This window comes from Vipera ursinii (assembly GCF_947247035.1).
Source record: "Vipera ursinii genome assembly, chromosome: 14".
Lineage (NCBI taxonomy): Eukaryota > Metazoa > Chordata > Lepidosauria > Squamata > Viperidae > Vipera > Vipera ursinii.
Genome location: NC_139527.1, coordinates 5183428 through 5203940, shown reverse-complemented (window position 1 = coordinate 5203940; position 20513 = coordinate 5183428). Strand labels below are relative to the sequence as shown.

General features: G+C 44.1%; 4 protein-coding genes across 7 annotated transcripts in view; 2 read left to right on the top strand and 2 right to left on the bottom strand.

The window, feature by feature from the left end:
• The window catches only part of PI4KA (phosphatidylinositol 4-kinase alpha), a 59706-nt gene extending 56814 nt beyond the window's left edge, over positions 1-2892 (bottom strand). For all 3 annotated transcript variants that reach the window (XM_083373218.1, XM_083373219.1, XM_083373220.1), the window contains exon 1: positions 2682-2892. In XM_083373218.1, the coding sequence (XP_083229344.1) occupies positions 2682-2849 (168 nt within the window). In that variant the 5' untranslated portion in view covers positions 2850-2892. The remainder of the gene's footprint in view (positions 1-2681) is intronic.
• A 507-nt stretch (positions 2893-3399) lies between these two features.
• Positions 3400-10354, top strand: SNAP29 (synaptosome associated protein 29). Of its 2 annotated transcripts, XM_083373809.1 has the most exons (7): positions 3400-3645; positions 4256-4451; positions 5775-6131; positions 6618-6814; positions 7653-7738; positions 7987-8091; positions 8804-10354. In XM_083373809.1, exons 3-7 carry the CDS (start codon positions 5910-5912, stop codon positions 8962-8964), a joined length of 771 nt encoding a protein of 256 aa, XP_083229935.1. In that variant the 5' UTR covers positions 3400-3645; positions 4256-4451; positions 5775-5909; the 3' UTR covers positions 8965-10354. The 2 variants fall into 2 exon arrangements, with proteins under 2 accessions (XP_083229935.1, XP_083229936.1); XM_083373810.1 differs by lacking the exon at positions 4256-4451 and having other exon boundaries at positions 3400-3609.
• Positions 10355-14565: 4211 nt separating this feature from the next.
• On the bottom strand, positions 14566-16586 carry LOC310646744 (uncharacterized protein; the record flags this gene model as incomplete). Its single annotated transcript, XM_083373409.1, has 5 exons — positions 14566-15478; positions 15662-15682; positions 15873-15947; positions 16222-16275; positions 16483-16586. 5 exons carry the CDS (start codon positions 16584-16586, stop codon positions 14566-14568), a joined length of 1167 nt encoding a protein of 388 aa, XP_083229535.1.
• The window catches only part of CLTCL1 (clathrin heavy chain like 1), a 45872-nt gene continuing 40830 nt past the window's right edge, over positions 15472-20513 (top strand). The window contains exon 1 of the mRNA XM_083373221.1: positions 15472-15954. The gene's annotated coding sequence lies outside the window, so the exon portion shown is untranslated. The remainder of the gene's footprint in view (positions 15955-20513) is intronic.

Here is a 20513-nt window from a genome sequence, read left to right as displayed (position 1 = left end):
ACTCAATAGAGATACAGAGATATATCCTAACCCACTTAAATGCCACTGCCACATAGAGTTCATGCAATCTGGTAGGGACCAAAACAAATCCTTCTGTATGACTGAAGTATTCTTAACCAGCTTGCCTACTGAACAGTCATAAAAAACAACATATGTAGAGAACACATCATAATAATCAGCAAAAAAATGAAACTCGTAAACACAGGCACCGAAGCCACATCGTTACAGATGTTATAGAAAAAATAAAATGTACAGAGAGCTGTCACTAGAAAAGCCACAGCGGTGAATAAGTTCTCAAATGAAAACCTGAACTGTACGTTAGATTATATAATCAACAGAAAGACAGATGAACGAGAATCAGTTGCAGATAACTTGGTGCAGAAAAATTCTAGAGACATCTGTGATTGTATATGTGGAAGAACACAAAACAGGCTACAATAAATTGGGATGGGATTGGCCAGTGAACACTCAGCTCCATCCAGTCGGCCTGACTCTATCCCAAATTAAGAGATTACAGGGTTGTAAAAAGGGAATTTATTATATTCATGTATTCTATTTTGCCCTCTTCTGCTCTCTGCAGTTAACTTTAGCAAATGTTTTTGAAGTCTGGCAAAAGTTTATTTTTACTGCATGCCTTTAGCAGTTACAACTTTACAACCTTACAAGAACACAATCAGTCTATGGGGGGAAAGAAACATTGAATACATTTTTACCAAAACAATCAGCAGCCAAAAAGTTTAGAAAGAATCTCTCAAAGCTGGCAATTTTAAATTAGAATAGAATCTTTTCAAAGCTGGCAATTTTAAATTAGAATAGAATAGAATAGAATAGAATAGAATAGAGAATGGAATAGAATGGAATGGAATAGAATAGAATAGAACTACAAAATAGAATAGAATAGAGAATGGAATAGAATAGAATAGAATAGAATAGAATAGAATAGAATAGAGAATGGAATGGAATAGAATAGAATAGAATAGAATAGAATAGAATAGAATAGAACAGAATAGAATAACTTTATTGTCACTTTGAATATACATTAATCAGCATACATCAAAATGAAATTTCATTGCATGCAGTTCTTAAAGGGTCACCACCACCGATATACACTACATAAATATGCCAATATGCATATACCCACATATTTTATATGACACAGAGAAACAAGTGTCTAGTTCGGGTTATAGATACATGTGCATTGTGTGGATTTCAAATTGCAGAACTGCTGGTTGGGGAATTCTGGGAGTTGAAGTCCACACATCCTAAACCTGTCAAGTTTTTTTTTAAAACCCTGCTCTAAACTAAAAAACAATGATCCTGTGCTTAATTATTTAAATTTCCACCATAATGTAAGAGGCTTACTCCCAAACAGCACATTCAACACAGGCCAACTCAGACATATAAATCTGATTAATGTGAGCTATGCCTACCTTGGGTAATAAGAAAAAATCACCAGAATGCAAACAAGCAATTGCTGACTGTACTGTATTGACTGACAGCAAAAAAGGATGTCTACCAAATTAAAAACAAAAACTTGGAAGCAACCGAACCTCTTGAGAACAACCCTTATATATTGCTGCAGAGACCAAAAGATATTACAACAGCCCCCTTTACAAGTAATAATATTAAGCAATGTTACTTGTAGCAATGTTAAGCAATTAAGCAATGTTACTTAAATGTGTGTTATGTATGTGTACACTTTGAGAGCAAGCAACTAAATTTCATTTTTAATGTGTGCCATTGTGCCCACGGGGAAAAATGAGAATATCTATCTATCATCTACCTCTATATCATCTATTTATCATCTACCTATCTATCTACCTTTCTATCTACCAACCTACCGACCTATCTATCTATCAATCAATTATCTAGGATCTCTATACATATGTTGTATATAGTATGTTTTATGTGTGTTATGTATGTGTACACTTTGAGAGCAAGCAACTAAATTTCATTTTTAAACTGTGCCATTGTGCCCACAGGAAAAAATGAGAAGGTTATCTATCTATCTATCTATCTATCTATCTATCTATCTATCTATCTATCTATCTATCTATCTCTATATCTATTTATCACCTACCTCTATATCTATCTACCTATCTATCCATATGTTGTATACAGTATGTTTTATAATGTGTGTTACGTATGTGTACACTTTGAGAGCAAGCAACTAAATTTCATTTTTAAACTCTGCCATTGTGCCCACAGGAAAAAATGAGAAGGTTATCTATCTATCTATCTATCTATCTATCTATCTATCTATCTATCTATCTATCTATCTATCTATCCATCCATCCATCCATCCATCCATCTATCCATCCATCCATCTCTATATCTATTTATCACCTACCTCTATATCTACCTATCTATCTATCATCTAGGTCTATCCACGTTGCATACAGTATGTTTTATAACGTGTGTTACGTATGTGTACACTTTGAGAGGAAGCAACTAAATTTCATTCTTAAACTGTGCCATTGTGCCCACGGGGGGGGAATAAAGGTTGTCTAAATCTAAAAATACAAACCTATTTGCTTTATAACAACATACAATTTATGTTTATAACAATGATATATTTATAATTACTATAAGCAATCAGGACACCGCTGGAAACATTTCTAATTGCACAGAGAGCGCCTGTCAGGCCTGGAGAACTCGCCCCCCCCACCGCCCGGCGGCACCTTTTCGAGCGGGGCGGGTCTCTGGACGGCCAGCGAGCGGGCGAGCGACAGCACCGTGTTGAAGTAGAAGCCCCGCGACGAGGCCCGGCTGCCCTGTCTCTCCAAGCGCGTCGCGGTGACGGCCGCCGCGGTGGCAGCCGCCGCGGTGGCCACGGCCAGCGCCGACATCTTGAAGGGGCAGAAGCGGCGAGCGAAGCCGCCTCAGGCTGTCAGGGCCGGGCCACGCCCCTCACGCAGGACGCGCCGCGCACGCTCGGCACGCCCTCTTCCCCTTTTCTCGCGAGAGCTGCCCGGAGAGCTCGGAACGCAGGCTGTTCCGCGCACGCTCTTCCCGCAGGACACGCCCTCTTCCCCTTCGGGCTCTTCTCGGGAGAGATTGGAACACAGGGATTGGTTCCGCCCAGGCGCGCCCATTTTCATCCTTTCCCCCCCCCTCCGACCCCGCGCTGTAGCTCCACCCCCTGATTACGGGATGGTTCGACCCGGCGACAGAAAGAGCGGCCGAGCGCCGACATCTTGGAAGGGGAGAAGCGGCTGTCAGGGCCGGGCCACGCCCCTCACGCAGGACGCGCCGTTCTCTTCTCGCAGGACACGCCCTCTTCCCCTTCGGGAGCAGCGGCGTTCTCGCGAGAGTTTGGAACAGATGGGCTGGTCCCAGGCGCGCCCATTTTCATTGCCCCCCTCCTCCGCTCTAGCTCCACCCCCCCGATCACGGGATGGTTCGACCCGGCGACGGCAACCGCGGCCTCCTTCGTGACCGGAAGTGAGGCAGCGGCCGGACAACCGTGGGTGGCGCCTGAGGGAGACTTCTGATCCGGTCGGTTAATCGCCGCCTGGTCTTCGGAAGGGCTCCAGGCAGCGCCGTGGCCTTCCTCAGGGCCTGCCTTTCCCCCTTTGGCGCTTTAGGGTTCCCCAACACCCCTGCGAGGTAGGCCGGGCTGAGGGAAAGGGCGGCTGAGGGGGCGTCGCCCTTGCTTATCCTCCCAAATCCTCCTTTTTTTAAAAAAAAATTAGACATTCTATCAAATGTATAGTTTCTTTCTTTGGCCCTTCTTGCGGGGGGGGGGGAGTCTCCTCTGAGCGGAGGCCCACAACGACCCCGTGAGGTAGGCTGGGCTGAGATGGATGGCCTCGAGATCCCCTCCTCCGTGGGTTTCCTGACAACGAATGAAGGTTGAATGCGGGGGGGGGGTGTCCTAGTTTAATTAACCCATTAATGATTAATCTTCCCCAATTGAGTGATTTCCAAATACGGGGCTAATCCCAATCAAAATGTAAATATATATCTATATCTATCTATCTATCTATCTATCTATCATCTATCTATATACATATATATATATCTAATCTATCTAATCTATATATGTAGATATAGATATATAGATATAGATTATATATGTATATATTTATATATTTATGTATAGATAGATATAGATGTCAAATGTTAACTATTTAGATTACCTTGCTAGGCCCCAAACATGGGGCAAATCTTTATTTCCTGTTTTCAGCCTATCTTGAAGGCCATCAAACAGGCTGTAGTCACACCGGACAGATATAGATATATATAGATATAGATATATAGATATATATATATATAAAAAATCATTGGAAAAACTTCAAAACTCAACTTGTTAAAACGTGAAACATTGAGAATCTATAGAGATCTCTGATCCAAACTGGGAAAGGGTATGAAAGCCGGATTTAGCACTTTGACTCGATAAAAATCCGAAGGAGATAAAACAAGATATATTCCTGAAACACTGCTGGAAGGTACAGTGCACTTCCTTAAATTATTTGGAAATCGTTGATGAAATAGTTTGTGGCTTCCTCTGTCAATAAGTGCTCATGTCTTTGTCAATTTGGTGTCTTGCCACAGGCGTTTAGTAGATTGTGGAAAGCTACCTGAAATAGTAAATGTGTAATGCTGATAATTTTGCAAAACAGGGTGTTATTTTTCATGAGAAAAGAGCCTCCTTTAAACCCTGTAAGTGTGGCTCTGTCAATGTGCTCTGATAATAGTTTACTTGTGTGTTTACCTTGTGCTGTTTTCAGTAGAGAAAATGTCACATTTTGAACAGCAAACCTTTCTTCCACACTGGGACTGAAAGCTGTGTATATACTGTAATAAAATTTCAAGCAGAGATCTGAAATGAGTTGCCCAATGACTAAATTGTTCATAGGTTGTTGTTTTTTTATTGTGCTGTGTGGGTTTTTTTTCTTTCTATTTTAGATGCCAATCTATTGACTTAAGATATTCTGGGTCTTGACTCATTCAATTAGACGCAAATAATTATTTGACTGCCTAGAACAGAATGTCTTGGGCCTTTCTTAAGAATGGCATTAGATTTGCCTTTTTTCCATTTTCAACATGGCTTCAGTTGCACTAGCTGTGGAAAACTGCCCACAAAGCATTTTCAACATGACTGGAAAGATGAATGGTCTGTTATAGAGAACAGCAGGACATGTAACTTCCTGAAACTGACTGGGTTTTTTTTTCATAACCAGATGTAACTGATTTCTCTTTGGAGAAATTAGAAGATAGATGGAACATAACTACGCTATGCCAGTTCCTTGTAGTGAGAGGAGAACTCTTAGTTGTTTGCTGGAAGTTTTCACAAACGTGTGCATTCAAGCAATTTGATGCTCTATTTACATTTAACAGATTTCTATACCGCCCAACTCACCTCAGTGACACTGGACGGTTTACAGGTAGTCCTCAACCCACGACTGCAAGTGAGCCCAACGTTTCTGTGGCGAAGCAAGACGGTGGTTAAATGAACTTTGTCCCACTTTGTGACTTTTCTTGGCCACAGTCGTTAAGCAAATCACTGCGGTCATTAAGTCAATCCGGCTTCCCCTATTGACCTTGCTTGTCAGAAGCCTGTTAGTTTGCAAATGGGGATCCCCTGATTCTGGGATGCTGCAGCCCAAATTTGGATCATGTGACCGTGGGAATGTTGCAGTGGTCATAAGTCACTTTTTTCCAGTGCTGTTGTAACTTTGAACACTCCCTAAATGAATGGTGGCAATTTGAGGACTATTTGTACGGCCAAATGTAAATATTATTCATGATGGAAATTGTTTCTCTTGCAGGGTTTGGCTTTTCAGTACATAGCCGCTGATCCTTTTGCATGAAGGGCCCAATCTTCGTCTGAACAACGTCGCCTTGATTCTGTCCTAGTCAACCTGCATTGTAAATAGAAGTGATCTGAACTCGGAGCTGCAGCTATGTCGACTTTCCCCAAAAGCTACAATCCTTTTGATGAGGACGAGGACGACTTCAAGCCGGTCAAGTGGAATGAAGGGGACGAACCTCCAAGAGAAGGTCCAGACAGACAGAGATATTTACAACAGGAAGTCATGAGGCTCTCCAAATCGACTCTCGACAGCACCAACAACTCACTGTCCCTCATTTATGAGTCTGAACATGTGGGGGTCGCCACATCGGAGGTAAACAAGAATCTCGAACGCCCATTTTTCAGGGTTTGCATGCTAGGTAAGTTAGGCTAAACAAGGTAATATCGGAGTACCGATGTTGCCCATTTAGCTAATGAAATACCTGCAAGAAAGCAAGTTCAGACAACACCCAGGATTCCAGAGTCTTCCTCCTCCCTTTCCTCCTCCTCCTCCTTGCTCCTTCTCTACCCCACAAACCTCACTCCCTTTTAGCACTAATGATATTACCTAGTTGGGTCATGAAACGTCTACAAGAAAACCACCCAGCTCAGAAAGTACCAAGGACCCCATGTGTTTCAACAATCCCGAGCTGCAAATACTATTGGGAATAATTATATTTCATATTGCCACTGCTTCAGCTTAACAAAGAGAAAGCCACGGTCCCTTTGGCATAAAATGTGTTTCGTTGCTGAATCGGCATCCCTTTTGCCAACCGTTTTTTTTGTTTGTTTGTTTGAAACTCCACGCTGCTTTTGGCAGGAGCTTGTGCGGCAAGGGGAAGCCCTGAGGCGTTCCGAACGCATGGTGGATAAGATGGATCAGGATTTAAAGACGAGTCAGAAACACATCAACAGCATTAAGAGTGTCTTTGGGGGCCTCGTCAGTTACTTCAAAGCCAAGCCGCAAGAGATCAAGCCGGAGCAGAACGGAGCCCCTCAGTATCAAGGAAGCGACAGGTAGATAATTGAAATTTCCTTCTAAGGATGCAGGAAGTGGGTAGGCATCCGCGTTCGCCCACGCCCAGGTGACATTTGGCTTGAATTTATTATTAGATTTTTTTTTAATCCCGCCTTTATTACTTGGTAACTTAAGATGGCAAACGTAATCTCCTTCCTCTTTTTCCCGCAACAATAACCCTGCGAGGTTGGTTGGGCCTGAGAGAGAACGACTGGCTCAAAGTCAGCCAGCCAGTTTTCATGCCTAAAGCGGGATAGAAATCACAGTCTCGAGTCTCCTCGTGATTGGCCCAAAGTTACCCAGTTAAGTTACATGCTTAAAATGGGACTAGAACTCCCAGTCTTCTGGCGATTGGCCGAAAGTTGCCTAGTTGGCTTTCGTGCCTGAGGCACGCCTACTTTCCTCTCCTGGTTTCTAGGCCAGCACCTTAACCACGACTTGTCAGACTTACGTCCGGGATCTTTCTTTTTGAGGGGGTGAGAAAATAAAAACTGTGTGCAGGCTTTCCAATAACTGTCGGTGGGTTTGTGGTTTAACCCAAGAGGATGTTGTCAGCCCGAGCGGCTGCTTTATCTGTAACCACAGTAAATAAAACGTTTAATAATGAAATACAACGGAAAGGAAAAAAAATTCTCTCTCTCTCTAATGCAGCGTTTCTCAAAATTGGCAACTTTAAAGATATGTGGACTCCAACTCCGGGAATTCCTCAGCCAGCTTAAAGTCCATACATCTTAAAAGTTGCCAAGGTTGAGAAACCCCGATAATTCAAAGTCTGTTTATGTTTGGAAGCAAGCGGAGCTGTAAATGTGGGAAATTCCCTTTTCTTCCTCTGCCTAGATTAAAAGAAGCCTTATCTGTCAGTAAAGAACAGGAGTCCAAGTACCAGGAGACTCATCCAAATTTACGGAAGCTGGATAACTCAGGTTTGCCTGACCTTGTTTGGTTGGTTATCTGCATTTTGTAGAACTGGATAAATGTCAGCCTTATTTTGGGCAGCCGAGCTGCATGTACAGACAGACCTGTTGTGTTTATTAGTCAGAAAATAATCCTGGTTAATTTGGAGGGGAATGCATGCTAATCTCATATGAGATAGGCCCTTGAATGTGATTTAGTTTTGGTAAAAGATGCCCTTGAACCTCAAGCTGGGTGTCATTTTGTTCTCTCTTTCCAGACTTTAATTCCAGTGGAGCTAGTTCAGACAACCCATCCCAGCCTGATCATTATCCCAGGAACCAGCATCTCCGCACTTACCATCAGAAAATTGATAGCAACCTAGGTGAGTCACGCTAGCCCACATTTCCCAGTGTTAATCCTAGTTGCTTATAGGTAGTACTCGTCTCAGGATCCACAGTTGAGCCCCGAGTTTCTGTTGTTAAGCGAGACATTCGTTAAGTGAGTTTTCACCTGTTTTATGATCTTTCTTGCCCCAATGGTTAAATGAATCACACTGCAGTTGTTAAGTGAATCTGGATTCCCCCGTTGATTTTGCTGGTCAGAAGGTCGCAAAAGGGGATCACGTGACACGCCCCCCCCCGGGGACGCTGCGACAGTCATAAATACGAGTCAGTTGCCAAGTGTCTGAATTTTGATCACGTGATCACTGTTGTAACTTCGAAAGGTCCACTAAAGAACTGTTGCAAGTCGAGGACTACCTGCGTTGAGCCTTGTAGATTTCTGAGCATCTTCCTTTAAGAAAAAAATAGTCCTGGCAAAGGAGAAATGATGTTATTTAGGAAAATAAATCTAACACCGTGCACAAACCATGGTTAATTTTAATCATGTTTGTTGAGCAAGCCACAGTGACCTGACTCGCAATGCAATGGTTCATCCTGCTGGCCTGTGCCAGATTCTCGACGTGCCTTTTGATTTAATCGAGGGAATTTCGTGAATGGTCTCGGATACCTCACAACAACCACGTTGCATGTTTGTCTACCTATTGTGTTGCTAATGTTATGCTTTTGTGTGTGTGTGGGGGGGTGTCTTTGCAGATGACATGTCCACCGGGCTGGGCCGACTGAAAAATCTGGCTCTTGGCTTGCAAACTGAAATTGACGAGCAGGATGACATTCTAGTTCGCCTGACCCAGAAAGTGGATACCTTGGATGTCAACATCAAAAGCACAGACAAGCGAATCAAGGATGAGCTTTAAGGAATCCTGGGGAGTTGTCTCTCACCTCTGCTTATAAACTAAATATATTTCATGCAGTTGGGCCTTTTCTTGCCCAACTGCATTGGGAAAGCGCTAGAGAAAAGAGGTTGATAGTCCATCTTGCCGTGTGATTAAAATTGGGAATAGCCTTAAATGCAATCTTGAGAAATTTAAGCTACTTTCTTTCATGTATATTCATAAAAGCACTCTGAAGCGTTGTCTTCTGGAACTTCTGATTTTGGAGGAAACATCTCAATTCTGGACAAGGATTGGAAACGACAATTACACCTCGCCTTTCAGTACTCCTTTTGCCTTAATTGTAGCAGGTATGTGCGTTGCCTACTTCGCTTACTGCTCATATATACCTTTTTTTATAAAAGGCTAGCTGCATATAGTTGAAAAAACATATAAGAGGAAGGTTGCCCTATATTTCAGAGCTGGGTTGTGTCGAGATGTTTTTGGTTCATATGATGAAAACTTCACCCTGACCCTAAACTTAAGCTTACACCAATAAAGCAGTCGTTGTCAAGTCTGTGTTTATTGCAAAGACTAGAGCAAGTTAAAAAAGTTTAAGGAACATCCAGTGAAAAATTCTAGAATAAAATAATAATTCTATATTAAAATCACAATCTGACATCCAGTCCAGAATTTTTCACTGGATGTTCCTTGAATGTTTTTAACTTGCTCTAGTCTTTGCGGTAAACCTTGACTGGACTTGAAGGAGTCATTAAGGGGTTATTCTTCGAAGCCCTTGACTGCTTGATTTGTGCCTGCACAATTAAGCCTAGACTCAAGATTCAGAGGAAGGCATTTATCCAAGATTTAAAGCTTCACGACGGCATTTTGGGTTGGAACGCTTCAATACAAAATACTGCCTTTGTGGTTTTCTCTAAGCAAGACTTCTCTGCTGTGCGGCCACTTGAGCCTCGATGACTTAAGATCTTGTTCAAGTCTGTTGCTGCTACAGGTCTATTTTAAAAATAATATTGGAGGAAGAAATTGGATGGGGAAGGCACTCTAAATTTCCGCTCAACTGGTTCCAGTCAACGCCTTTCAACATGGTTAAATTTCACCCATGAGATCCGTTTTGTGCTTCTGTGCCCTGGCTAGCTTGGGATTGATTGATTTGTGGCGTAAGTATCATACGGCTTTGTTCCCTGACGAAAGAAAGATCCATTTCTGAAAATAGTCTTTGTCCATCTGGTTGACATTTTGTTCCCGCAGTGTAACTTCTCTTTCGGGGTGTGTGTGTGTGTAAACATCTCCTTAAGTGCTACATGATTTGTGTATACTTGATAGAAAAGTACCAATTTTCTTGTGAGCGTCTTCAGTAAATCACAGCAACGAGGAATTTTGGAAATAGCATTTATTAAAACAATTGTTTCCCTCATGTGTTGCTATTTATTAGATACCAGCTGGAATCTTGGGCGTTTCTCTGTCGATATCTCTTCAAATTGACTTTGGCTGTAATTCCTAATTCCTTGGCAGTTTGACAGAAGCCAATTATGGCAATGTCTCAGCACATCAAATAATTACTGCAATTCCTTAATCCACTTCTATTGTAGCCAAGATAAAAATTTCAGCGGCTAAATCCACTGCCACAATCGTGAGAAATATCGTCGCCTTCCGTCAAAGCATCGTATTTGGGCCCAGTGAAGACAATTTTTCCAGTTGAGATTATTTCTTTCTTAGGATCTTGGATGCTGATGGTTTTAACATTGAAATATCACATTCACCTAGGGGAGAAAAACTCACTTACCCTATACACCTTGTTCCCTTCCTGTGGAGCTAATTTAAATCTTAAACGTTGAATCAACCAGACCGCATAAAAGTTTGAAGTGCACATGAAAAATAGCTGTGAGTGATCCATTTGTGTGAAATAGCTACTCATGTTATTCTAGGAAAACAGCTTTTTTTTTAACTGAGGAACTTTGAGAAGGCACCCTTGTGCTCTTGTTTTAAACACTTTGCCCTCCTTAGTGGGGATGCAGTGTTTTTTTAAAATATCCAGGATTGTGATAAAGATTTGGGATTTCTTAGAGTTGCTTGGGGCGGTTGCCAAGAAGAAAACAAGGCATTTCTCACCGTGTTGCTTTTGCGTTTGCTTTGATTGTAAATAGGCAAAATAATCCCCTCACCGTAACTTTCTCTGAGACCATTTAGCTCTCGCGTTAGCTACACCTTAAAACGTTGTTTCACTATTCCTCTTCTTTTCTGATGTCATTGAGAAAGTCAAGACCATGTATTGGGGTATGCACTTTATTGAACTCTTCAATGGACTTACTTTCAAAATTAAATATATGTTATGGTTCATACCCACCCACTAGGATTGTTCTGCTTGTAGAGTCTTATCAGCAGAGAGCAAATAATATATAAGATGGGGATGAGGCAGGACGGGAGAAAAATTGTTTGGTATTGGTAGAAATTCCATGGCAAACAAAACAGATGTTTCCCTTCTGGAACAATATTTGAATTAATTTAGGCAGGATTGAAATCTTGTTTTTTTTTTTTAAAAAAATTCCTCTTTCTGCGTATTTATTTATTGTGTGTATTCATCATACACAAACTGGATTTCTTCGTTCTACATCAAAAAAATTAATTAATTAATTAATTAATTAATTCAAATGTCATGGTCAAAAAAAATTAGATGGTTTGTGAATTCTGCAAGGAAATTAGAAGGAAAAGAAAACCCCCAACATGGTTTTCGTCTTCAATTCCACTATTCTGCTTATATCCGTGGTGGCGAACCTATGGCACATGTGCCACAGGTGGCATGCAGAGCCCTCTCTGTGGGCATGCGCGCCGTCACCCCAGTGCTAGGCCTTCAGCTGCGTTTTATAAAATATTTTTGCTTTACGCCTCTGCCGCCGTGTGCAAAAAAAAAAAAAAGTTCAATTTCAACTTCTCACAGGAAAAAAAAAAGATCTCGCAAAGTTGGAATTGATTGAATTTTTTAGTCCCACCCTGTCTGCCATTATCACCGTAGCCACGCCCACCCAATGGGCCACGCCCACCCGGCACCCGACGATCCGTAAGTGGGCTTTGGGTTGCAGTTTGGGCACTCGGTCTCTGAAAGGTTCGCCATCACTGGCTTATATCCTCTGAGCTGCTCGTTGTGCCTCTATTTACGTAGCAAGGCTCCAGGATCACAGCGAGACCATTTCTTAAGTGGATTTTGCCCATTTTACCAGCTTCGTTGCCACGGTTGCTAAGTGAATCCCGGCAGGTGTTAAAAGGAGTAACGGTTGTTAAATGAATCTGGTTTCTCCTTTGACTTTGCTCATTGGATGGTCACTGCAAAAGGGGATCGCATGAGCCTGGGACACCGCAACCGTCATAAGTACATGTCAGTTGCCAAGCACCTGAATTCTCATCACGTGAGCCTGGGGGAGGCTACAACGGTCCTTAGTGTGAAAAAAGGCTCACAAGCTCCCTTTTTTCCAGCCCCGTTCGAATAAGTCATTCCATTGGACCCTTGTAAGTCGAGGACTGCCTGTAAGATCCCCGTCTTTTCCTGTCGCGGATGGTGTGGGCGACAGCAGGATTTGTCACCAGCTCTGCGTTGCCTTGCACTTTTTAAAAATAAATAAATACAAATACTCCCAAACCGTTGGATGAAGGCCTTGCCGGTTCCTTCGCAGCTGTTACTTGCTGAAAGAGCTGGTGGGCTGGCTCCCTTTCCTTTCTGCCAGCTAACTAGGCCACAAAATGCCGTTGCGTGCGCTGACAGCCCCAAAGTCCTGGCAGGCGACGAGGCACTTGCAAGCCTTTCCCAAAGCAGGGCCATGGAGACGGGAGCTGGCGGCCGTCCATGCCCTTTCAAGCAGGGGCTGCAAACCGCAAACGCTCCCTTTGCATCAATGGCCCATTGAAAAAGGAGGGAAGTGGCCGGGAGGGGGAAATACTCAAGGAATTGTGTCCTCTGGGTAACCTGGCAGAAGGCAAGGGCTTCTCTGTAGAAAACCTACATGTTTGTGTGTGTGTGTGTGTGTGTTAGCCAGCATCTATCTCTCATGGATAGAGAGGGATAGACAGTAGGTCGGAAAGAGATGGATAGATAAGAAAATAAAGAGGGATAGATAGGTAAGGGATGCCTAGAGAGAGGCTAGATAGATGTGGATAGATAGAGTAGCTGAGAAAGAATGATGGATAGATAAGATAGTGGATGGATAGAGGGAGCGAGTAAGAAAGAGACGGATAGATAGTAGATGGATAGATTGGGTAAGAAAGTGATGGATAGATAGAGTAGATAAGAGATGGATAGATGGAGTAGGTAAGAAAAGATGGATAGATAGATGAGTAGGTAAGAAAGAGATGGATAGATAGATGGAATAAGTACGAAAAGATGGATGGATAGACAGATACTATGGATAGATAGATGGATAAAGGTGGTTAAAAAAGAGATTACTTTTTTGTATCCTGCCTTTATTATTTGTATGAACCCCAGACGGCAAATATCTCTAGCACTCCTTCCTCCTATTTTCTCAACAACAACCCTGTGAGGTGGGTTTGGTTGAGAGAGAAGAACTGGCCCCAAATCATCCAGATGATTGTCGTGCCTATGGTGGGACTAGAACTCACCGTCTCCTGCTGATGGGCTCAAACTCACCCGGTTGGGTTTTATGCCTAAAGTGAGACTAGAATTCCCAATCTCCTGCCTTCTAGCCCAATACGACTTAACCACTAGACCAAACTTTACAAACAGTCCTCACATTCACAAACTTCGCAGCCCCGTCCAGCAAAGAGAGCTTGGAAGTCAAATCATCAGCGCGGTTGTGGTTTCACTTTAGCCGCTGCTTCGCTCGACAACCCAGTTGCCAGTCACAATTGTGGTGGCTAATTGAAGGACTCCCTATATAAACTCCATACGGCAAATAAAAACAAACCAGCCAGCCACCCAGCCAGCCTAAGATAAGCGAATGCAGGATGAGGTCAGTCACGCGTGAGAGCCGTTGGCACCCGTTCACGGCAGCTTCACAGCAACGCTACGGGTAAATAACACGTTTCCCAAAGATTGATTTTGCAGCCGACGGAAGCTTTGACAAAAGATGCAGAGACGATCCAATAACGTCTATTTTGGTCCCACACGTCTCCCTAACCGCAATTTACTGAAGAAGCCCAGTTGTTGGTGTTTTCACACACGGCAGGCTGCTTCATAACTTGGGAGGCGTTGGTGTGCATTGGCTGAATTTAAAAAAAACAAACAAAACCTTGGTTGAGCGACACCTGCAGACGATGGGGTAGGGTGGAGCAGACTGCTACCCTCCAAGCCGGGATGGGACAACAGTTCCCAGAAGCCACAGCTACAAGTTTGGCCTTTAGAAGAGCATCAACTTTGACGGGAAGAGGTGGCGAGAAAATCAGGACAACAGAATGGAGATTCTCAATCGCCCAAGTTAGGTTGTGTTCGTTTGTTTGTTTTTCAAAAGGCAATTGGTCTTCCTTGGGGTTCCCCCCCCCCCTTTGAAAAGGATTTTTTTGTCCCCTTTTGAAAAGGTTTCGCTTCTCATCCAGGAAGAAGTTAGAACGGAAGAAGCTTCTTGGATGAGAAGCAAACGGTTGTCAAAGGGGGAAAAAAATCTAGCTGCCTTTTGAAAAAAATTATGTCCCACCTTTGGGACATAAAAGCACCAGGCTGCGGGCACCAGCCTGCCCAGGTGCGTTGCTTGGCGCTTCTCTCTGGTGGAGGAGGAGGAGAAAAGGAAAGAAAGAAAGAAGAGGAAGGAAGGAAGGAAGGAAGGAAAAGACAGGGAAAGAAAGAAAAAGGGAGGGAAGGAAGGAAAAGACACAAAGGAAGTGAGAAAGAGAAAGGAGAGATGGAGGAAAGAGAAAGAAGAGGAAGGAAAAGATGGAAAGAAAAATGGAAGGAAGGAAAAGACAAACAAAGTGAGAAAGAGAAAGAAGAGGAAGGAAAAGACGGAAAGAGAAAAATGGAGGGAAGGAAGGAAAAGGCACAAAGGAAGTGAGAAAGAGGAAGGAGAGATGGAGGAAAGAGAAAGAAGAGGAAGGAAAAGACGGAAAGAGAAAAATGGAGGGAAGGAAGGGAAAAGACACGAAGGAAGTGAGAAAGAGGAAGGAGAGATGGAGGAAAGAGAAAGAAGAGGAAGGAAAAGACGGAAAGAGAAATGGAAGGAAGGAAAAGACGAAGGAAGTGAGAAAGAAGAGATGGAGGAAAGAGAAAGAAGAGGAAGGAAAAGACGGAAAGAGAAAAAGGGAGGGAAGGAAGGGAAAAGACACGAAGGAAGTGAGAAAGAGGAAGGAGAGATGGTGGAAAGAGAAAGAAGAGGAAGGAAAAGACGGAAAGAGAAATGGAAGGAAGGAAAAGACGAAGGAAGTGAGAAAGAAGAGATGGAGGAAAGAGAAAGAAGAGGAAGGAAAAGACGGAAAGAGAAAAAGGGAGGGAAGGAAGGGAAAAGACACGAAGGAAGTGAGAAAGAGGAAGGAGAGATGGAGGAAAGAGAAAGAAGAGGAAGGAAAAGACGGAAAGAGAAAAAGGGAGGGAAGGAAGGAAAAGGCACGAAGGAAGTGAGAAAGAGGAAGGAGAGATGGAGGAAAGAGAAAGAAGAGGAAGGAAAAGACGGAAAGAGAAATGGAAGGAAGGAAAAGACGAAGGAAGTGAGAAAGAAGAGATGGAGGAAAGAGAAAGAAGAGGAAGGAAAAGACGGAAAGAGAAAAAGGGAGGGAAGGAAGGGAAAAGACACGAAGGAAGTGAGAAAGAGGAAGGAGAGATGGAGGAAAGAGAAAGAAGAGGAAGGAAAAGACGGAAAGAGAAATGGAAGGAAGGAAAAGATGAAGGAAGTGAGAAAGAAGAGATGGAGGAAAGAGAAAGAAGAGGAAGGAAAAGACGGAAAGAGAAAAAAGGGAGGGAAGGAAGGGAAAAGACACGAAGGAAGTGAGAAAGAGAAAGGAGAGATGGAGGAAAGAAAGAAAAGAAGAAAAACCACTGCAGAGCAAAGCCCTGGGCTTTAGCATCATCCTGGCTCCTAGGAGGTGAGCAGCGTTTGGCAGGGATCGATGGAGGGCGGCGGGGAGAACGTAAGAGGCCCCTCACCCATTCTGCCAGGACCCCCTTCCCCTCCTCTCCCCCTCCCAGCAGAGTGCCCTTTGCCCCCTTCCCCATCTCCCCCCCCCTTGCTCCCCTCCCCTTAAAAGACGGGGCAGAAAAAGTAAAAAAAGAAAAAAGAGGCGTCCGCAAGGCCGGCCGTCCGTCCGGCTGGCTCAGGGACTATTTCTTCCTCGGAGGACCCCTCCGCCGACCCCTCCGCTTCTCGGCTGGGCGGAGGGATCTTCTCCCGGCACGAGGGCTGAAGCCTTGAGAAGAGAGGGGAAAAAAAAAAAGGGGGAGGGGGAGCGAGGAGAGCGAGCGAGCGCGAGCCCTGCGCCTGCGCAGTGCCGTCTTCGCCGGAGAGCGGCTTTTCCTCCCCCCCCCACCACGCACACCCCTCCCTCCCTGCCGGGCGCGCGTGAGGGGCGGCGAAGCGGCGGCCGTTCCCGGGATATTTCCCCCCCTTTCCTCACCCCAAACCCCGGTCTCTGGGCCCAGGAAGCAGCCCTTTCTGCCCCCCTTTCCCGCTTCTCAGCCCCGGGGGGGCGCCCAGGGCTGCCCCGTCGCCCACCGCCATGGCTCAAATCCTCCCCATCAGGTTCCAGGAGCATTTTCAGGTGAGGAGGGGGCGGCTGGGGGTGGGTGGGAGAAAGAGAACCATAGAAATGGAGGGGGGGGCTTGCTCTTTTCTTGGCCTGAAAACTCCCCTCCTTTGCGGGCGGGGGGGGTCATGAAGAAAGGGGAAAGTTGGAGGGGGGGGCTGCGGCCTAGTAGGGGAGAGACCCCTCCCCCTCCCCCCCAGGGGATGATCCCCTCTTTTTGCAAAAGGGGGGTGTCGGTCTCTTGCGGGGGGTGGGGATGCAAAGGAAGGGGGAGCACCCCCCCTTCTCGGTTGGGAGGAGAGGCATTCCTCCTTGGGAAGGGGGGGCACCCCTTTTGGGGGGGTCTCCCCCCCTCTCTGCGGCCTTGTTTGTTTGTTGTTGTTTTTTGCATTGCTTCAAGAGGGGGGGAGCAGAGAGGGAGAGGGGTGGGAGGGGTAAATTCTTTTATATCCATGCACCCCCCCCCTCTTTTACCCATAGGCAAAAGGGGAGGGGGGGAGGAAGAAGAGAAGGACTCGGGGACCTTTTTTTTAAAAAAAATAAAAATAAAAATAAATTATGGCTCCTGCTGGGTGGGGGGGCAAGCTGGGGGAAGGGGGAGAAAGCCTGCTGCCGCCCTGAAGGTGAGGAGTTGATGGGTGGGGGTGGGGGTGGGGGGGTTTGAAATTCCTTTATAGTTTGGATTGCAGAGATTTGTGCAGTCACTGGATGACTGGATCCCTCCCTTCCCCCTCCTCCTCCTCCTCCTCCTCCTCCCCCCTTTTTTGGGTGTGGAGGGGGTGAGGAGAACAGCTCTGGCCTGCATTACTACACCACCAAGAATGAAGGCGGGGGGGGGGGGGGGGGACAGTGATGTAGAAGAGACAGGAGCTGGGGTTCAGCCTGCTTGCCCCCATCAGTGTCCTTCTGGTTTTTTTTTTTTTGGATCTGCAAAGTTGGGGAGGGGGGTGTGCAGCAGCTTCAGCTCCTGGACTTTTGACTTACCCCCTCCCCACCCCAAACCAGCAAGACCGGCTACTGCCCAACTCAGTTACATTCCCCCCTCCCCAATTGGTGTTCCTCTCTTTTTTTCTTTTTCTTTTTTTTGCAGGGCATTGTCCCATGCTGGGGCTTTAATAATAATAATAATAATAATAATAATAATAATAATAATAATAATAATAATAATAATAATAATAATAATTTTATTTATATACCGCCCTTCTCCCGAAGGACTCAGGGCGAAGGACTCAGGGCGGTGAACAGGGCAGATATGTAAAAATACAAAAATACAAAAGTTAAAAAAGAATTAAACATGTGCCCAGCTAAAAACAATAAATACATATAATAAAATGAGAATTAAAAAACCCAAACCATCTCCATAGCAGAGGAGAGGGCAGATTATAAAGACCCCCTTTTCCCCTTAAGTGGGGGAGGGTCTCCCTTATATTAAAGAGCTGGTTTGTCAAAAGAGGGCAGAAGGCAAGGAGAGCCCAGCCGACTCGGGCAGAAGAGGAAAGCGAGGAAAGGGGGGGGGGGAAACAAAAACAAAAAATAAAATTTGTGGCAGGAGTTTGAAAGAATTTGCTAAATGAATGAGGGAAGGGCAAGTGGATTTCCCAATTGCTTTCAGTCTGCTGCCCCTGCCTTGGCCACTGAGTCCATCCATTTCCAACCCCCCCCTGTTATTGTGTCATGTTTAGGACATATTTTTTTCCTGCTGGACCCTGGCGAGTTTTATTTCAGCAGCTTTAGGGCGTTCCAACGTAAAGAGATGTAGCATCAGCAGATTTGGGGGGGGGGTTGTCCAGGCACAGGGGACTGCTCTGGTTGAGAAGCAGCATATTTTAAACCTTTCAACGTGAAAAATCACGTAAGGCCTGATGCAGGATCCCAAACTGCTTTTCCCTCCCGAGTCTAAAAGAGACTGATTTGGAAATAGGTCCTACGGGAGATTCACAAAATGTAGGCTTCCCCTTGCAGCCCTAATCCATTTTTATTTATTATCTGTCTCGCAAATGTCTAGGGCGCCTAATTCACACACACGGGTGATTCCGGGTGCCCTACAAAATGTGAAGTTTTGAATTTCAGCCGGCTTGAAAGCAGAAACCAATAATAATTCTAGGAATGTTGCCGTGATTTGGGTTTCTTTTCAGTCTAAAATTCTAGTTGATTATGGGGCATATCAGTCTTTGGGGATGAAAGCACAAACTCAAAGTAATTAAAAAAAGAAGAAGAAAGAAACGCGATAAGTTTAATTAGATTTTATCCCATTTTTTTTTAATATTTGGGTTCTGCGTCATTTGCTCCATCTCTCTTCCTTAACATTTCCGGCTATGGCACTTCCAGTTTTTTCCCCCCTAAAATCTGTTTGTGATTTGCCTCCTCCCCTTGTTTCCACGATAATGCAGGGAGGATGGACCCCAGATTTATCTCAATAAGAGATTTGAGCTTGGTTCTCCTTACTCTTAATTTGTTAAGGATGTGCAGAATGATGTCTTTTAAGAGTTGTGATCTGGAACAATTCAGCTAGGGCAGATGGGCATTTATATACTGTATAAAATAATTGCCATGCTGTTGTTGCCCTATTGTGGGTTTTTTTTTCGGGTGTGTGTGTGTGTGTGTGCCACATTAACTACCGCTCTGTGACCCCTATTTTGCCCTGCCTGCAAAAGATTTTCTGCCATCTCTTGCAATTTCTTTGCTGTTTTACTTGGTCACGGTAGAACAGTAGCCAAACTGTCAATCAATCCGGATTAAAAAAAAACAGCTTAGTTCCTCCAGCAACTGAATATTCCAGAGCATCACTTATTTTTTATGGGGGGAGAACCAAAGTAACGAGTGCTCATTTATTTATACGGATTTAAAATGATCAAAATTAGTTCTGATTTAATTCAGGGGATGTGACCTGAACGTTAAATCAGAAAAGGCTCTGGGAGGAAGCCTAAGTAGTGAAAAAAGGGATTATTTATTATTATTATTATTATTATTATTATTATTATTATTATTATTATTATTATTATTATTTATTATTATTATTATTTCTTCAGTTTTCTGAAATGTTCTAGGTAGGGAAACTAAACCCTTAACATTCTCTGAAAAATGAGATCCTGTCAATTTTAAAAAGTTTCTGACCCGTAAATATTTTGTTTGCTCGGAGCCTATAAATGACCATTTGCCTATGCACTAATGCTTGACTTATGACCACAGTTGAACCCAAAATTGCTGTTGCATAGCAAGACAGTGAAGTGAGTTGTGCCCCATTTTAGGACCTTTCTGGCCACAGCTATTAAGTGAATTGCTGCAGTTTTTAAGGTGGTTAAGGAAATCGGAAGGTCGTAAAAGGGGATCACCCGTCATAAATACGAGTCACTTGCCAAGCGGGCTGAAATTTGATCATGTGACTCACGGGGATGATGTCGCAACGGTCTGGGAGTTGAAGTCCACGAGTCTTAAAGGGGCCAAATTTGAGGACCCAAACAGTCTCCACTTATTAGGGCTCAATATCTGTTGAGTTGCTACTCGGAAGTGGTTCTGTTTAGGTCAGAGGTCTTCAAACTCGGCCCTTTTATGACACATGGACTTCAACTCCCAGAATTTCTCAGCCAGGCATGCTGGCTGAGGAATTCTGGGAGTTGAAGTCCATGAGTCATAAAAGGGCCGAGTTTGAAGACCCCTGATTTAGGTATTTCAGCCAGCTAGAATTCTTTGGGATTTTGTTTATATTATCTATATTAGGAGCTGAAGGCAGCATACAAAGGGCTTCCCATTCCCATTTTTGCTCTCTTTATAGCCACTGGATTGAAAAGGAATGACTAGGGCAAAATGAGTTTCTGAATCTGATGGTGAACTAGAGGCCAGTCCAACCCCCACCCCTCTTACTCCAGTGACTTCCTCTACCGATGAAGTCATTTTTTTCCCAG